This window comes from Passer montanus, unplaced genomic scaffold (genome assembly GCF_014805655.1).
Source record: "Passer montanus isolate IOZ18808 unplaced genomic scaffold, ASM1480565v1 scaffold163, whole genome shotgun sequence".
In the NCBI taxonomy this organism is placed as follows: Eukaryota; Metazoa; Chordata; class Aves; order Passeriformes; family Passeridae; genus Passer; species Passer montanus.
Window position 1 is genome coordinate 203,351 of NW_024363494.1, and position 18,936 is coordinate 222,286.

General features: G+C 42.6%; 1 protein-coding gene across 2 annotated transcripts; it reads right to left on the minus strand.

The window, feature by feature from the left end:
- Nucleotides 1-563: 563 nt before the first annotated feature.
- LOC120499563 (acyl-CoA (8-3)-desaturase-like) lies at nt 564-18,437 on the minus strand. 2 transcript variants are annotated; one of them, XM_039703412.1, is made up of 12 exons: nt 14,965-18,437; nt 8,614-8,724; nt 8,015-8,212; nt 6,928-7,029; nt 6,636-6,764; nt 5,461-5,518; nt 5,026-5,102; nt 4,470-4,567; nt 4,080-4,176; nt 3,335-3,414; nt 3,101-3,226; nt 564-2,784 (listed from the first exon to the last, which is right to left on the minus strand). In XM_039703412.1, exons 1-12 carry the CDS (start codon nt 14,968-14,970, stop codon nt 2,733-2,735), a joined length of 1,134 nt encoding a protein of 377 aa, XP_039559346.1. In that variant the 5' UTR covers nt 14,971-18,437; the 3' UTR covers nt 564-2,732. The 2 variants fall into 2 exon arrangements, with proteins under 2 accessions (XP_039559346.1, XP_039559345.1); XM_039703411.1 differs by lacking the exon at nt 14,965-18,437 and adding an exon at nt 11,320-11,732.
- Nucleotides 18,438-18,936: the final 499 nt, after the last annotated feature.

The window sequence follows — 18,936 nt, forward strand, 5'->3', positions numbered from 1 at the left end:
TAGGCAATAAAACTGGAGGAGGTTTTATTGCAGGGGTGATTGGTAAGAGGAATCAGTGCCTAAAGAATAATTTTAAACTCAGGAAAAGAGGTGCTGGACTGAGATGCTGCCACACAGAGCAGGAATTGTTCTATCCATTTCTAAATCCTCTTCATCAGATTCCACCCAAAGCATCTTATCCAACTGCATCCCTAAATCTGGGACCTGAGGGAAGAACAAAAATATAGGAAAGAGCTTTTGCTCTACCTGGATACAGGAAACCACTTCCAGCAGCATCTCAGCACAAACTCCAGCAGCCAGGAGGATTCTGCAAAGCATCTCCCTAATTTCCTTGTCTCTTCCAGGTATTTCAGATGGCAAATATTGTCTTTCAGGGAATATTAAAGTTCTCACCTGACCCCTTGGACTTTGTAAACCATGTTAGAATTTAACCAAGGTAAACCAGCTCCACTGTGAATAACCTTTATTAAAAAGATAAAGAAATTATTATCAACACTGAGCAGCCTGCTGAGACAAATAGAAACAGAAATGTTTTAATTAAAACCAGATTGAAAAAAGAATCAATAATAATGACATTCAAATAAGCAGAATTCTAATTAAACAGTACAAGTGATCAGTTTAATTTATGAGACTGACACCACAAAGAACCCTTTTGATTCAGCCTTGTATCGATTTCACAGGATCAGCACAGCTTTCAAGTCTCACTGGTAAAAAAAAAAAGGAGGAATCCTTAATATTTATATTACTTTCAGCAGGACAGCAATTTTAAAATGTCTTTATGTAGCACCATGATATCCCTGCATTCATTTTAAGACAGTATTATCCCTTAAATAATTATATAATTTTTCTGCTTTTGGAAATAATTATGGATATCACCATAATAACCAGCCCTGCATTTGGGAACACTTAATTGCTGTAAGGACCAGTTAGCAGGGATTTCCAAACTACATTTTAAACACTTTTTAACAACTACTTTTTTAAACAGGACCCTTTTCAAAGACATCTGTCAGCCATTCTCATGGTCTATCCAGCGCAGTGTTATTTGTACCTGCACCTGCACACAAAAATATAACTAAAAAAGAAGAAACAGAGATGTTCTGGAAAAAAACAAAGGCAAAAATAAAAACTCCAAACTCCTTCTGCTTTGTTTGCTGGGCTTGATCTTGTTAGCCAGGAGAGGGGTGTTGGTGTCTGAAAATTGCAACACAGGTGAGCTGCTTTTAAATCTCCCACATCTTCCTCCTGTGGGTGATTTACCCACTGAAAGTTCTGGGTATGAAGGCAGAGGAGAGGAACCATGTGGCCTTTGCTTTTATGGGCAAATTATCTCTTTATTTGCAACTACAGGTTCTTGCCACAAAAACCTTTCTAGTTTTGGGTCAGTGAGGTGGGTACAGTACTACATGGGTTCTGACAGTCCCATAATGGAATATATTTGCTCTAAGTGGCATTAGGAAATGTCATTGAATCATAATTCCTTTTCAAAATCATCAGGATAAATCAGAGCTCCTTCTAAAACAGGCTATGACTTCAATCTAAAAATCATGACCAAGAACTTTATTCATAATTCTCTCATAAAACTAATTGTACTAAGTGACCAAGAGGTAAACTTTTAGATAAAATGAAATATATATATATATATATATAAAAGCAGGAGTACCTTAAATACCCTTGAAATCTGGACCTACTCCTCAGTGCTTTGTCTTCTCAGCCTGATTCAAAGCTGGTCTGCACCAGAAATCCAATCTGACAGCACAGTCAGCACTCAGTTAGAACTCAGACATGTATTTTTGCCTTCAGATACCACATATGCCATACAAACTGTGTTCACACTGGCTACTGTAGGTGTCAGCAGCCCCCAGCTGATCTGCCTGCCCATGCAATCCAGGAACAGAACCTGTTAGAACCCTTACCAGTCACAGCAAGGTGACCAGAAGCAATGGGGACACGCCTCAGAGGCCACCTTGTTCTTTGTACATCTATTTGATCTGTTCAAGAAAATTAAAAAAAAAAAAATCCCTCTGGCCTAATGCCTCCTGACTTCCTGCACTTCTCCTGCATTTTTTCACTGATCCACTGAGCCAAGAACACAAAGGAGACCTTAGTACTGAAAGAGGCTTGTTAGAAAGATGGACAGTCTTTATCAGGACTTGTAGGGACAACAGCTTTGAATTGACAGAGCGTGAGTGGAGATTGGATATTAGGAAGAAATTCTTTATTGTGAGGCACTGGAGCAGGTTTCCCAGGGATGCTGTGGATGTCTCATCCCTGGAACTGCTCAAGGCCAGGGACAAGGCTTGGAGCAACCTGGTCTGGTGGCAGGTGTCCCAGCCCATGGCAGGGGGTGGAGCAAGATGATCTTTAAGGTCCCTTCCAACCCAAACCATTCCAGGATTCTATGACTCGGAGAAGAATTTCCTTTCAAACTTCTTCCATAAGCAAGGAGCTGGCACTTCCAATAAAGTCAAACTGGTCAAGCTGATTCAAGAGCTACTTCTCCCCAAGTTTAAAAGCCCATCTCTGAATTCTGAGATTGAGAGCAGGAAAAAACAGAGATTCATGGTTGGAAACAAGGTAAAAATGTATCTTGAAGCCACTTTCCCATTTCATTCTTACTGAAATTAACTTTGCCCAGCTCCTGAGTTCCCATGCTTGAGGACATGCACAGGGATGTGTCCTGGCTTTTGGCAGCATTTGTGGGTGAAGGGATTCCATTGAAGAGTTGCCAGTTTCTATCCATGCAGATATGCTTCCAGCCAGTGCTCCCCAGAATCCTTCAGGGAACTGCAGGAGCAGAAGGGAAAAAATCACTTAGGAAGAGACAGAGTTCAGCTTTGTGGAAGGCTAACTGTAGTTAAAGAAATAAAAGGAAAAAAAATGGATTTTAAATTGCATGGACACCTCACAGCAAAGTCTGACTGCTGTCAATTAGCTGGGAAGATTTAAGGAAGAGAAAAACAAGCTTTGAAACTTTAAAACTTTAGAAAAGTCTAAATAAACTCTAGGTTTGATCTCTCCATGGACATTGATTTGAAATGGCTGCCTGGGTGTCTCTTACCTGCCATCACAGAGCAAAATCATCTTGGTAATTGATACTTACTGCAAAATATCTACAAAGGCTGTCAGCAAAGTCTTGCTTTTGTACTCAATGCCGTGCTTGTCACAGAGGCTTTTCACCAGGGGAGCCACTTTGCAGTAGTTGTGCCGAGGCATTGTCGGGAACAGGCTGCACAATGGGACGAGGGAGAGTTATTGCAAGGCTTGGCTTTCTCCCTCTTCAAAATAACCCCCTGCCCCAGATTATTCCCATTTTTTGCCCCAGGATGATACTCACTGATGCTCAATTTGGAAGTTCAGGTGCCCAGTGAACCAGTCATTGAACATAGACTGGTTCACGTTGCAGGTTGCGTGGAGCTGGGAGGGAAAAAAACCAAAACCCCCAGATTATTTCAATTTTATTTTCCTGCAAGTCCAACAATTGAACCCCCAGCAATCACTGCCCACCCTTATCTAGCATAAAAATCAAGACAAAGTCAGGGATTAAGCCATCATTGCCCTGAGGAATTAAACACAGTCTGGACTAACCAAGCTGAGTTTTTCATCCTTGATAAAACAGGAAACTGCTGCAAACCCACTATGTGGGATTATACTGCTGGAGGCAGGATAGATGTGAGCAAAGCTCTATTTGCATATTCTTTTGTATCAGGCAATTTTGTCAGATTTATCTGTAGTAAACTTGCAAGTTGTAGGGTAAAAATAAAGGTATTCCACATTGCTTCCCTTTACTTGGCTTAAAAAGGAAATTGGCTATTATACCACCAGTACTTTTCTATAATAGGAAGGGGAAAGGGCTGTGAAAAATATGTCAAGGCCTTTCAGTGAAAAAACAGGATTTTTCAAATCTAGATTTCTTGGTTTTCAAGTAAAATTTTAAATGGCTTGAATTATCACAGAAAGGTTTATCTAATGAATGGAAGGGCAAACCTCATTAACAGTAAATGTAAGAGAATAACAACATTGTTTTTCTTCTATAATTTAGACCAGCAGGCCCAGTATTCCAGAAGAAAGGAGTTTCTCACCTGAGTAGACACCCAGTCTTTGTTCTGGTCATAATCAATGTCCATTGGGATGTGGTTCATCTGGGACACCCAAATGAACCAGTTACTCTCAAGGTACCTGGGCAGATAAATCCAGAAACTCTTGTCATATCTCTAATCCCATCCAAATTTAACACTAAAACACTTGGCTAAGTCTCCTCTTAAGTGAAAAAGCACTTTTGGAGTTTCAGAACCACTCAAGTTTTAGATGCAGATGCCCCTGAGCAGCCACCACTCCCACTGAAGTTAAACTGTTTCTTCTGGACTATTTAATTCTGAGAAAATCGTAGGTTTAGTTTTCATTTCTTTCTTTTGAAGCTCAATATTGATTACAAATATTAATTATGGGACTTTGGGTGTGCTCTGAGTTACCTGGACAGCCAGTAGTATATCATGAAGGTTTTAAATCCCATTAAAGGAACATACATGAGGCAGACTCGGATATTGAAAATCACAACCAATATCAGGTCCTGAAAAAAAAAAACAAAAAAAAAACCCAAAAAACAACACCCAAACAAATCAGTATGAAAATCAGCCTTTGTTGATGAAATGCCTCCACCCCATCCTCTCCCTTTTTCTTGACCTGCAGCTTAAAAAATGTTCTGATATGCAAATTTCTGATTTATCAGGAGTATGCTCCACTCTGTATAAGGTGGGTGTGTCCCTGAAATATTCCTACTTAACCAACAATAACTGCAGACAACAGCTCTGCCATCACACTCTGGGTCTGGGAATTTCCTGGTAACTTTTATTTATCTGCTAAAAGGCTAAAAAGCCTCTTTGAAACTATTTTCTCTTGCTGCAGCAAGCCTAGAATCATCCTTCTCTATCCTTTTTCTCTCTTACCCCCCAACCACCTGACCAATAGGAGGTAAAGGAGGATACAGTGACATTTTTGGAGTTTTCCAGACAGGGAAGTAGTGCTTACCAACCACTTTTTCCTCTTGATTGCAAAGTAAATTGTTGACAGCTGGAAGAAGGGTATGATGGCGAGTGGGGCCAGCACTGAAGGACAGAACAGAAAAAGAGAGATACTTTAGTTTCACTGCATCATAAAAATGATTCTTCTTTCCAGTGGCAGAAAAATTGCTGTCTTTCACTCATATTAACCTCCACCCACCCACATAATCTCTTCCTCTTTTCTTCTCATCACTTCACAATTTCTTCCTCATTCCTGTATCTGTTTGATACACCCCCATCTACATCTCATAACCCAAACAGAGACTTAAGGGGCAATTCCTCCACAGGGGAACTTCTTTAACGTGAAGAAAGCTTTCTGGAGCTTTCACTTCAATAGGAATATCTTTAAAAACTCTTATTTTGTGGGGGAGAAGATGCACTCATGGTTTTAGGGGATACTCACAAATGAAATACTTGTGCTGGTAATTGTAAGGCATGAACTTCTTCTTCTGCTTTCCAAGCTGAAAAATGAAAAGATACTGAAATATTCACAAAAAGCACAATTAAGTTTATTTCTTCGCCTTGTAATTTTTCACCAATTGCACAAAAGTTTCTTAATATCACCCCAAACTTTTGTGAATATAATTCTTCAAAAGACAAAATAATAAGGAGCTAAAGCAAACTACTTCCAGAGCTCCAGTCTGCACTGGATCAACACTGAAGCAAATAAACTGGATAAAACAAAACCCCTGAAATCCACTTTGCCTATCCATAGTGTGCCTAACACTGATCCTGCTAAAGAGCAGGAAGACATGAGAACTGATTTCCTACATTTTCACTCCATCAAACCCACTGGAGCAGAGTCAGCCTGCTCTGGATGCTCATGCTCCTACATAAGAGATCTTTTCCAAAATCCCTGACAAAATCCTTCCCGAGTGGAGCCAATGGTTTTCTATCAATAAGCATTTTGTATCTCCCTCTGCAGGAATCTGTCTGGGACACAGAGCTGGAATTTTCCATGTGCCTTGGAGAATTTCTTCAGCAGGAATAAGAGATAGAGGCATTACTTTAAAAGGCTGGTGTATCTCGCAACGAGGCCGTTTCATCACTCTGTGAGTAAAAGGAATTACAAGGAAAAGGCAAACGAGCCCTTGCCCATCCTGATGCTCTCAGAAACCATAATGGAAGCAGGGAGGATCTATTCATAGTTCCTCTTTTTACGAGAGCCATAAAATTCAGGATTAGGAAATCATTCGCTGTGTTCGCGTTCGGTGCGCGGCAGCTCCTCCGGCGCTGAAGGATTTGGGTGCCCAACAGCTCTGGCAGCCAGGAGGATCCAGAGGGAACATCTGACTCACTACCACTCTCTAATGCAAGTGGGCTGATTCACCCCTGGAGCTGCCTTCAAGGTGCTTGCCCTTACTTAAGCACTGATTTTAAGCCTTTGCTTCTCAGGAGCGGGTGCCTCAGCATTGCAATAACACGAGGCTCTCAGATCTTGGAACGCTTCGGGAATTATCATAAAATCCTAGAATAGTCTGGGTTGGAAGGGACCTTAAAAACCACAAGGCTCAATCTATTATATATTAGATACATATCACACTCTAGCTTTCTATCACTAAATCTGCTTTCGCAGACCTCCATGGAGAGGGTCTTTCCCAGGCTGAAGAGCAGAGGGTGCATGTTGAGGTCGGGGTCCTTGCGGAAGCAGTTGGGCTTGGCGTGGTGCTGGTTGTGCAGGTGGTTCCACCAGCTGGCAGGCAGCCCCTGCGTGGGGAAAAGGGCAACACCAGGGATTCAAACTGGAGCAATATCAAGGATCCCATCTCTGTTTACTACAATTCCCTCACAGGAGACCTTGCCTGGATTTAGGGACACTCCCATCCATTGCTTAGTCCCGATCAACCCCAGAGAACATTCCCACCACTACCTTCAGCATGTTTATCACCACAATCTGCAGGAGATGATTCCACCTGGGTTTCCTGAAGACAGAGCAGTGCCCCAGATCGTGCTGGAACCAGCCCATCTGGATCTGGGAGACAAAAGGATCACTGAGGAAAGAGAACTGCTTCAATGCAATAATTTCCCTTGTGAGTCTCTGTAACTTCATAGTGTGAATTTCATCCTCCTCCTGATGTGTCAAGAGACACTCACAGGGCTGGGAACTTCCAGGCTACTGTCCACTAGAGCTGCTCAATTCCAGATATTAGTTTCATCAGGAATATTACAGGGAAAGCAGCAAAGCATCACTGCAATTAACTTCACTGTCACAGCATGGAATTCTGTTGCTACCATCACGAATAATTAATTTCAAAGTAACCAGCCACAGCAAGTCTGTGGCTTCACTGCATTCCATATTTCCATGGAAATACAAGACTGCTCTTTGAGGGATATCTGCCTTAGCAGATATTAGGCAATTAAAACAGATTAATTAAATAAATTAGCTCATTTGCACCTGCTCCAGGGGGATCTGAGCAAACTTAAGCATTCAGTGTTAATAAGAAAATTGTGTTCTTCCCTCTGCCACACCCTTCAATTTCTCCCACCTTAGTGCCAAAAATCCCTATTCCCTCCTTCCCTACACCCACACTGAAATGGATCCTTTGCTCATATGGCTGAATTTACTAATCCAGCAGAAAACTATTCAGGGCTAGAGGATACTCATAAAGGACAAAAAAAAAAACAGAGCCATCTGACAGAAGCAACAGAGAGCCAAAAGTGCAGGTGAGAATGAAATATTCCTTCATTTTGCTGGAGTAAGTGATTAAATTAGCTCATCCCATCTTGTGAAAGAGCCAGTTCCACAAGAACACCACAAGAACCCCACCCCCAGAGGGAGCAGCCTGTCAGCAAAATGAGATCAGCTGCAGGCAACAAAAATTGTGACGTAGAACGTGCTTGTCATCTTCAGCCAGATAATGGGATCTAAGGAGAGGCAATGCCTGGGATGGGAGCAATCCTCTCCACCTGGAAGAGCCAAGGGCGTCTGCAGCATGGAGCAGCCGTCAGCAGTTTACCTGGGCAGTGGTGAAGAATGCCATGCCAGCCAGGAAAGGCACCAGGGATACACCAAAGTACCAGAGCACGAGCCAGGATGCAGCATCCAGCACCAGGAGGTGAAGGAAGACCAGGAAGAAGAAGAAGTAATTGGGCCTCAGAAGTCCCATCTTCTCAATGGTGCAGCGCAGCTCACGAAAATCCTCCAAGAGGGATTTCTGTGGGTAAAGTGAATATTAATGCACTATTTACTTTGAAAATGTCATAGAGCAGAGCCAGGAACCCCAAAACAGCCGCAGAAGTTGGAGGAGATGTTCTGTCAGTAGGGGCTCTGTGCCAAAACAAGCATGAAGTCAACAGACTTTGCTTTGATTCTGAGACATCCCAGCAAGGAGAACAGAGCAGGATTTGGGGCTAGGGAGCTCATTCCTTGCTCCCAGGGGTGGATTTGGTGATGCTGGGACAGTCATGTTTCCATGCCTGCCCATCACCACCTCCTGCCCACCCACAGCATCAGGCGTGCTCCCTCAGAGGCCATTCCTGCTACCTCTCCTGTTTTTCCTTCTCCTTCCATGCTGAACCCCGAGCCATTCCCACGGCTGGAATCTAGGGCACTCACCTTTTTATTAGACTCAAAGCTGGGTTGATCTGGTGCCAGCTCCCCAATCAGCAGAGATTTCAGGTACTTCCTCACCAGGGACTTGTCATTGTGGAATGCCACAAAAGCATCCTGAGGAACACAAAGGGAGGGAGTGAGAGAGGGCACATGAGTGAACACCAGAGCTGAGCCTCTCATTCCCCAAGTCTGGATTATAACACAAAATCCTGCTCCCCTTGTCCATTTTTGTCTCTCCTGTCACTCTTTCCCATTGACTGGAGCTTGGCCCAAGGAAGCTGGAGGAGTTTCAAGCGCCCAGATTTCATAAAAGCCCCTGGGCGAGGCTGGTAATAAACATGAAAGGGTTTGATGAAAAACCTTTTGCAGAGGGAAACCTGTTCCTTCTTCTGCTTGTTTCAGCACAGTCTGTCCCTAGAAGGCTCCAGCCAGCAGCCCTGCCCTATGGATGGGACCCAGAAGCAGGGAATGAGGTGTGTCTCTGCCATGCTTGGGATGAGGCTTTGAAATCCTGTCTGTGCAACACTAAGGCCATACAAAATAGATGCTGAAGCCTCTTATTCAGCAGCATAAACTGGGTGTCTCTTACAGTTCCCTCCCAATTTCCAGAACACGTTGATGTTTTGGGGATGTGGGAGCACTAAGGACACAAAAGTGCTTGTCCAAGAACCATTTCAAATCACAGTTTCAAATCAAATATAAACAATGGAAAAAGGTTGAGATTCCAGATAAATCAAAACTCTTCTTTAGCTCATGTCCTCAATGGATTTTCCAGAAGAAAGGTAAAGAGGCTGGCCATACCCTTTTTTCTTCCAGAAAGAGCAGATAGAACAAAATCCTCATTTTGAACAGTCTGGTTTTGCTGATTTTGGCTCTGAAAATCAGCAGGGATGAACACAACCCAAATATTCTGCACAGGTCTGGTCAGGGTCAAATCCCTGGAAGAGGACAGAGGACTTCCTTGGAGCCTCTTGGCTGGAGACAGTCTTTCTCTGAGTAATGTTGTCTAGAAAAAGTCAGAACAGGGTGACTTTTTGGACATTTGAGCTTTTCTACAGACATCTAGTGGCCCTTTGTCACAGTGATAAATGAACAACTCTGTCCAGACCAAAAAACTGGGGAAATCTTTCCGTCGTGATTCTGTGCCCCTCATCCTCCAGGTCTTTACACATTTTTATATCTGTTCATCTTGCCAGGAATTCTGACTTAATCCATAAGTACCTATACTGCAGTTTGGAAACAGGAACCAGAATCCTTTCAAGCAGAGACTCCCATCCATGAGATCAGTATCACAGATTCTTATCACTGAAAGCCTCTCAGTCCTGCCTGTTTTTATTCCTCCCTGGTCTTGGGCCCTGATTAGCATCCTACTAACTTATTAAGTTTAGAGATTAACTTTAAGAACGATCACCTGCAACGCACATAACTCACAACATTTGATATCAATTAAATGCTCTGCAATGATCTTGCCTTGTATTTTCAAAATAAACCCCACAGAGGAAGTAAATTCTCACTGTGTATAGATTATTATGAGCTCTAGAGCATTCAAGGGTTGTTGGGGGGAAAAAAAAAATCCTGGATCCTGATTTTAGGTAAAGTCCTGCACCAGTAATTTTTTGAGACACCTTCCAGTCCTGCTTTTCTATGTGGATTTCTTAGAATATATGAACAAGCAGCACTTTAAAAGCAAAAAAAAAAAATTATTAGGATTAGCAAGGGCAAGACTCAAAGTGTTGTTAGGATGCAAAACAAATCCACATTGAACCCACAATTTTGGCTACTTGTTGTGGTCCTGTCTTCAAAGGGATATACTACACCTAGAGGTTTGAAAATACCTTTAAGATCAAGTAAAATCAGATTGTAAACATTGCTACAATAAAAGCAAGTAAGATCAAAGGTCATTTTTTAAACCCATTCACTGCGGTTAAAGCCCCTGGGTGTCTATAAATACAATGATGTAAACTGCAGGTCCTTGCAGGAGCTGGGAGCACATAGCTTGGGGACAAATTATTCCATGCATTCTGCATTCCTTGACTCTTTCTGTAGAAGTCCAGTGGCAGAAAGTGCATGAGATAGCACCAGGATCTCTGGGCTGGCCTGTGCTCTGGAGGTCAGTGAACTTGGGAGAAACCAAACAAGACTCAAACTTCTCCTCTGCTTCCTCTGAGATCACCAGGTATTTTTCTGCCCAGGTAATTTTCAAGCAGGGTACAAGGGATGAAATGTGAAAAGTAACTGATCTGGTCCATTTTGGGCCAGGAGTTAGAAGTGCTATCCCATTCCACATGCTGAAACCTGAGGAATTAAGACAGGCTAAGCAACTTTCTTAAAGTCAGAAAGTCTTGTCGTGACAAGAATGAAATCTCTCACATCACAAGTTTATGCCCATGTTTCCAATGCTCAGGTTTCTGCCTAGTCAGAAATTCAGTATCTCCTTTCAGCATATTTCTCCCAGATCTGCTTAGAATTTATTATTCCTGCAAAAAGCACCAAATTATTTTAGATAAATCCTCTAGATCAAAGATTTTTGCAGGAATCCCTGGAAGATCTGTGATCAAATATATTTGTAGGACTTTTCCTTATGTCCTGCAGCCCAAGGTCATCATGCTGCTTTCTCAGTCTGCTCTCTGACCAAGCACAGGATTCCCCACCACGTCCTCCTTCCCTGCCACTGGAACCACCTTCCTCTGCTGCTTTCCCAGCTCTTACCGTGGCATCCTGCCCAGCATAGTGGCTGATAACCCGGCTGCCCCCGGGATGTCTCTTGGAAAACTGGCTGACATCATAAACCTTCCTGTCAACCACCAGCCACTGCTCCTGGCCTTGCCCGCGGCCGTTGTGGGTCCCGATCTCTTCCCAAGTGAAAAGCCGTGGAAAGGCTGGAACAGGTCCCGTCCCCTTCTCGCTGGGGCCAGTCTGTGGAGCCATCCGCGCTGGGATTCTCCAGCGCCAGCTCCGTGGCCAGGCTGAGGGTGGCCCATCCTGGCCTGCCCGTTATACAGCCCCACTCCAAGCCACTCCCTGCGCTTCCAAGGGCTGGTTGGCTCTCCTCACCCAAACACACCCATCCCAAGTTCCCTCCTCTTCCAGACGCTTGGACACGCCTGTGAGGAAAAGCCCTCCTTCTTGTCCTTCTGAGCTGCCTTTGCAAGGTCTGACTGCTCCACTAAACAAAAACAGGAACAAAGACAACCTGTGAGGAAAAGCCCTGCTCCTTCTTGTCCTTCTGAGCTGCCTTTGCAAGGTCTGACTGCTCCACTAAACAAAAACAGGAACAAAGACAGAAGTTTGAGAAGACCACCTGTTAACTCTAAATAGCCTCATCACCACCCAAACCCTTCAGGTTGTTGGTCTTTGAAATTTTCTTGACTCTGACATGCTAAATTAATGTGCCTTTCTTAACTAAATAATTTATTAAAATACCACCAGATCAGAGTAAAGAAAGAGCACATTAAGAAAGCATTCTTTATTTCCAGTTAATTTGGCTTCTGTATTGATAATACTTTGCATACAGTTGGTTCCAGAGTTTCTTGTATCTTCCCGAGGCCATGCAACCACCTAATTGTTCAAGTAATTCATTCATCAGTCTGTAACACTAAAACAGTTTGTTGTAATAGCAGTAGTAATAATAGTGATAATAATAGTGATAATAACAAAACAACAACAATAATAACGATAATTATGACAACGACGACAACAACAAAACAACAACAACAACAATAATAATAATAATAATAATAATAATTATTATTATTATTATTAACACCAACCTTGGCTATAAATTCAGAAACCTATGCTTAAAGGCAATGCTGACATAACTAACTTTACTTAAGCACTACTCCTGCAGAAACCAAGTCTAAGCATCTCTGATATTGTGAAGGTCTGCCGTGCAATAAAGAGGTAAAGAGTTCTCAGCTGCAATAAAATACAGTGACAAGGCAATGCCAAGTTTCCTATGAACTCACATCAATTTTGCAGAAAAATTTAAGCAATATAAATCAAATATTCCCCTACTTGAGATCTAGCAGTGTCTTAATCCTGGTTGGTTGTTTTTTTTAATCAAAAATTCCAAGCCTTGGAAAATTCCAGGCAGACGTGGTACAGTCTGGGGTGGTAGAGGTGGGGTATTTCCATACTTACTCCTCTGTAATGCAATATTGAGTTAAATTCTGACTTTTCCCCCTTGCCCCAAATGTTCTATTTATGTTTCTGAATTTCTTAGGTCTGTAACCCCAGATGTGGCCTGCAGTGATGCCCAGTCCCTGCCTGAAGCCGGGCAGCTGAAGGTCTCAGCTATCTCTCATGACAATGAGCTTCCCATACAATTCACATACTGGGATTCCAAGAAAACTGCTTGTTGTATGAGTTCCCAGTTCTGAGAAGGACTGAAAACACACAGATAAAACTGCAGACTTTAGGCAGGACAGGAAGATAAGGAAAGATAAAGGCAGATAAAAAAGCCAAACTACTTTCTTGACCAAGGCACCTCAGCAGAGTGAGGCGTTTTCCCTGTCTCCCAAGCACAGAGTGGGCAGTTTTCTGGCTGACACAGAACTCCAAATTATGCAATTCTAATTCTTCAAATCATGTAGCATCTTGCAAATTAATCAGTCAAGCCCCAAACTGCCATTTAAAAGTGCCTGACATGTGGCAATTGGTGAACCACCCAAAGTAAGAGAAATGTGGCTGCTGCTATTACCAGACAGCGATAAAAGAATGGGAGGAATAATTTCTACCCTGCTGTCATATTGTATTTTGTAACTCTTTATCTTGCTCTAAATAAAAGCTGAGAGTGTCCATGCTAATGATGTGTTCAGGATCTATGTACATATGCAGTCTTACCTAAATCAATGTTCAGTACTTGAGGTGGTGGCAATAAAATATGCAACACTTTGCGCAATTTCCTGCAGATGTGGAGTTTTGTGCACATGTGAAAATATCAAGTTACTCCATAGCTGGCTGAAAGTACAAAAAACCCTTCCCATGGCCCTATATTCAGACTTGTACATGTAGCAGCTTCTTGAAAAGGAGGAGATAAAAAGATAAAAATGTTGGGTTTGGTTTCGGTCTATGAGGAGATGCAGGATAAAGAGCCAGGAATTTATTGGAGTGAACAAATATGGGATGTCTCTGTCTATACACACAATCAGCAGCTATGACTTTCATTGTTAACACTGTGGGTGCCAGCATCCACCAAACTGGTGGAATTAAATTTGGGAACTCTTAAGATGATTGTCCTCTGTATTAACAGTGTGTATAAATATTTATTGTCCGAATTTATTTAGCATCAGATCCCATCCAGAGGGGCCTGTAACGCCCACTGATATTCTGTTAAATTAAAATCCCTTCCCAATGTGAAAGCAGAAGCTGTCTTTGTCTATATTATCCAGGTTACCAAAATGATTCCAAAAGCTCAGACAGTGAAAGGCATGGTCCTACTCACCCAGAAAAACTATTGAGAAACCTGTTAAAGTGAATTTACACCACACTCGGTGTTCTGCAACCACTGCCCACACACGTGCCAAAAAGCGTGTCCTGCGCTCCCGGGAGCTGGTACACGTGCACAGGGCTGCTCCCGTGACTCAGAGGCTCCTTGCACAGCTCTTGACACACTTTCCCAGATTTCCAGACGGGCACTCACTACGCGAGTGCTCAGCTGCCAGTTGCTGCCTCAGCCCTTTTATCATCTGTCACGTAAATGTTTACAGCTTACACTTAATCCACTGGAGATAAATGCTCCAAAAATAAATCTGGTACTGAGATACCCCAGAACACTTGGAAGTGGTTGACGATCTTAGAGGTTTTCCCAGCATTAATGATTCTTGTTTCTAAGAAAATCTTCTTCTCCAGAGAGGATCTTTAGGTTCTGAGTAATACTGTCTTACTTTTTTACAGGGTTTTCATGGAGTCTTGCGAGGGGGAGCATCTCCCAAGTGGGGCTTGGGCTGGGCAAAACTGCGTGCAGAATCTCTATTTTATGAAGTGTAAGCCTCACCAGAGTTGTTAAATAGAAGATAGACAGTTTTGGGTTGAACAGGTTTCCAGGATTAGGTGTCAACAGTGGAAAAAGCTGGAAAAGTTTGACCTTGGATGAGCATCTACAAGTACACCTGCACTTCTCTCTGGAAGCAGAGCTGAACCCTGTCCTGGCTGCTCTGGAGCCATGGAACAGCATCTTGGATCAAAGCAGAGATATCTGAAATGTCTCTGCATCAGGAGCAGGTACCACCTAATTTATATAACATAACTATACGTTGAAGGGTTTGTCCTCAAGGGACTCTGGAATGGAGATCACAGGATTATTTTTGGAGGGTTCAGGAATGCTGTGCCCTACAATGGCTCCAAGGAAATTACCTGCATCCATACACAGTCAGCACACACATTCCTGTGCAGAGTCTGCTTTTCTTGCTGGATTTCATGGACTCTCCTTCAAGACTCCTCTTCTGTGACCATGATGTGCCTCTTCCCAAACACAGCCAGGAAACAAAAATAATTATTTTATCTTCAGCACAAAATTTAATGAGGAATCCATAATTTAGGAAAAGGCTGCATTCAAAAAGATCTTTGCAATCTTTTCAAGTGATAAAAAACTTTTGCAGTTGGCAAAATTTTGTTTTGGAAAGGAAAAAGAATCCAGTAATCTTCTGCTTTTAATAAAAACATTATAAGGCACCATGTCAGTCGGGACAAGAAAAGGACCAGGTTTTCCCTTTTTTAGTATATTCTGGGTTGATGAAATACCACCCTGCATCTCAGATGGAGCTACTTACCAGGAATACCATGTCCCATGAAATGGAAAGAGAAACCTAAAGCAAAACCAAGGGGTTTTTTTCATAGACAGAGTCAAGTTTGTAATGGACACCCTGCCTTGAGGGGTTTCATTTGCTCAGATATTTAAAAATTTTATTAATTTTGTTTCATTCCTTAGTCCAGATATCAATAGGGTTTTTTTCCCTGTGAAAACCATCTTCACACCCTTTGCAAAAGAGGAAAAAAAAACACCTGGGAAAGCCACACCTTCCCTCCCAGCTTTTGGTTGCATTTTATGAGTAAACAATAAAACCCCGAGATGTTAATTAGAATGAGGGCTAAAATTAGGATCTGTAATAAGCCCTGTGAACCTTCTCATCTGAATCTCCCCACAGAACAATAAATTGCATTAGAACACATATTATATAATTTTTTTTTTGCAATTCTTATGTAATAAACCCTTTGCACCCTTCAGCTTCATGAAAGTCAGAATCCCAGGGGCTCTTTTGTGGCTTTAAGATCTAAATTAAGCTGATCTAAAGTTACAAATTCTGTAATTCTCCTCTCCCAAGTGCTCTATATTGGTACACACAAGACATAACATAATCCAAGTCAAAATTGTTAAATGCCTGTAACAAACCCATTTTGTTTTCTCACTGTTGCGTGTTTGGGGTTGGCTTTTTTTCAGACCAAGCAACATTTTTCTTGCATTTTCTGTGCCCAGGGCAGGGTACCCACTGCTCACAAACTGCTGAATGCTGTGGATGCCTGAAACTGGGCATCCACAGAAGAGAAACTCCACAAAAGGTGCCCATGCTCGAAAGTTTAAGACTTGGTTTTGCAACCTTAATTAGGAACAAAGTGGCCTAAGTCAGGATTAAAACACCCACGGTGTTTCCATGGCCTAGACTCAGAGCACCTTCCTCTGTCTGGCCTTCCTGTGGGCTTTGGGCCGCCTTCCAGCCTCTGCAATAAACGTGGCACAGCCAATATTTGGCCATAATTCCTTCCCTGGCCTTCACCTTTTGCCTCTGTCCTTCCTCAGCCACATACTTTGGGGTATATTCTTAGGGCAACGTAAATATTTTGCCTCAGAGATGTCCCTCATCCTTAAACTTCTACATCCTACCCTGCCCGCAAGGGCACCACTCATAGTTTGCATATTTTGTTACTTCTTTTGCAAAATTTAATTTTCCTTTGACACTTTAGCAATTACCAGATTGCTGGAGTTACTACAAGTAGCAACTCCTACTTGTAATTCCATGACCTTTTCACTATTCTTTCTATTCCCAATCTGCCTCACAGGTTGTCCCTCATCCCTCAAAAATGCCCTCTTGAGTTTGTTTCTCCCCTCTTTGCTAGGGATCTAAGTCTCATAATTTTATACTTACTCCTTTATTTTGCCAACTTTGGAATATTTGCTGAAGACAGAAATACCTGTGGCTTTCTAGTCTCACATGTTTCTGATCTTCCTCTATGGATGAGGGGAGAAGAGGGAACAAAACAAAGAAAATGTCAAAACCTGAGCTCATTGCAATCTCCGCTCACCTTTTATTTTACTTGGGCAACACCCAGCATTTCTTACCTCACCTTGTTTCTTTTTCCTAACCGACTGGGAGATGATCCTGGAAAGGAATTCAGGTTCACTTGTTAGAACATTGGCACCCCTTCTTGCCAGAAGAAGTTATCATTCTATCTTGGTCTGCAGCTAAATGATGGGTTAGTGCTCATCTGAAAAGGTCTATTATGCAGGAGGTGACCTAATTAGGATAATACTGCCCACAGGCCTGCCCTGATCTCTTCCTGAGTCAAAGCAAACACTATACAAGGAATTACCACCCATAAAATCGAGTTGTTCTTGAATTTTTATATTACCCTTAGAGGACAATCTATCACTGCTCCTGCTAATTGGACTAATTAACCTTGGTACTAAGAATTTGCGCTTACACTGTATCTTGAACTGGTATTGATTCACACTTCAGCTGCTGAATATTTCACTATTACTGACAGATTGAAGTATTCTCTGCTCTAAAACTTCTCATTTTATGATCAGGTCACTGCCTCTTCTTTTATTTGGCTCAGGGGACGCTGACAGTTTTATTCTCTCACCAAAAAAAAAATCACCAGACTGGCAAGAGCCTAAATGATGAGCTGCAAAAATCAAAAAGCCAGGGTGATTCTTGGGAGCAAAGCCAAGGGAGATTACTGTGGATCAATCAGACCTTTGGAAATTTTGCCTAAGGGGCACCATCATAACCAGCATTTCATATAAGCTGTCATGGGTGTATCAATACTTGTTGCTGTTTCAAAACTATTCTTAGTGGAAATTCCTCCCCATCTTCTGAACATTTAATACCAGTCCCTGCAGGAGATGCAAATCCCAGAAAAATCTCTTCCAGTGTAATCCCCTTCCTTTCCCACCCATGAGCAGTGTTGCATTACTGCACTTGTCCTCTACACCTGACCTGTTAGGAAATGTCTTTATAATCCTTGTAAAAGAACCTTGGGAAGCAGCAAATCCTCCCGTTTACGAGCAACTCGGCTGCTGTTCATCATCCATCCTGTGGGATCTACAATCAGCTTGATTTCCTCTACTTTTCTAAATGTGGGGAAAATCCCACAAAGAAAACCATTCCTCTCTTCAGCAATTTGGGATAAAATGGATGCAAACACATCCACAAATTGGGCAAGGACTGCAAATCCACACCATTAACAAGTCCAGATGGGTGGGTGTTGGCAAGGGGAAAACTACAGCATTTTCCTCTTTCAGTTGCCCCATCACCCTTTACTATGAACATCACCCTGACATTATTATAATTCCTGATGCTCCATTGCTGAAGATGCTCCTCCCTGATTTGGAAAAGTGATTTATTCCAGCTTGCAGACACCTCTTTGTCCAATGACATTCCACTTAACTGGATAATCTTCAAAGCCTTATGAGCCTCTGACATCTTCAGGAACAATATCCTCTTCTCCCTGCCATGAGCAGGGACACCTTCCACTATCTCAGATTGCTCCAAGCACAGTCCAACCCAGCCTTGGACACTTCCAGGGATAGGCACAGCTTCCCTGGGCAACCTGTGCTGGGGCCCCACCACCCTCACAGGGAAGAATTCCTTCCCACTACCCACCTACACCTCTCTTCTTTCAGTTTGAAGCCATTCCCCTTTGTTGTGTCACTCTATGCCCTTGCCAGGTCTCTTTCATGATCTGATCCTATCCTTCTGATCCTCTGAGATCTCCTCCTCCCCTTCTGATGTCCGACTGCCACCCTGTGGCTATTCCACAATGTTCAGGTTCCATTTTTAAGGCCAAAAGGTTTCCACTAGATGGCAAAGTTGGGGCCGGCGTTCTTCCTAGATCGTGTAATTCAGTGTATTTCCTGAGCCTGGAAAACTCTCTGGAGAACTCTTCTCGAACCTGAAAACTTCCAGGAAACTCAGCACATTCATGTCTGGTTTTGCTGAGTCAGGTCCCCATTCACTCTTACGCTTCAGGATTGTGAATCTGCTCATCTGAGTTATTCTTCCTGGTTCTCCAGGCATTTGGTTTATTGCATGGTGGATGTTCCCTCTT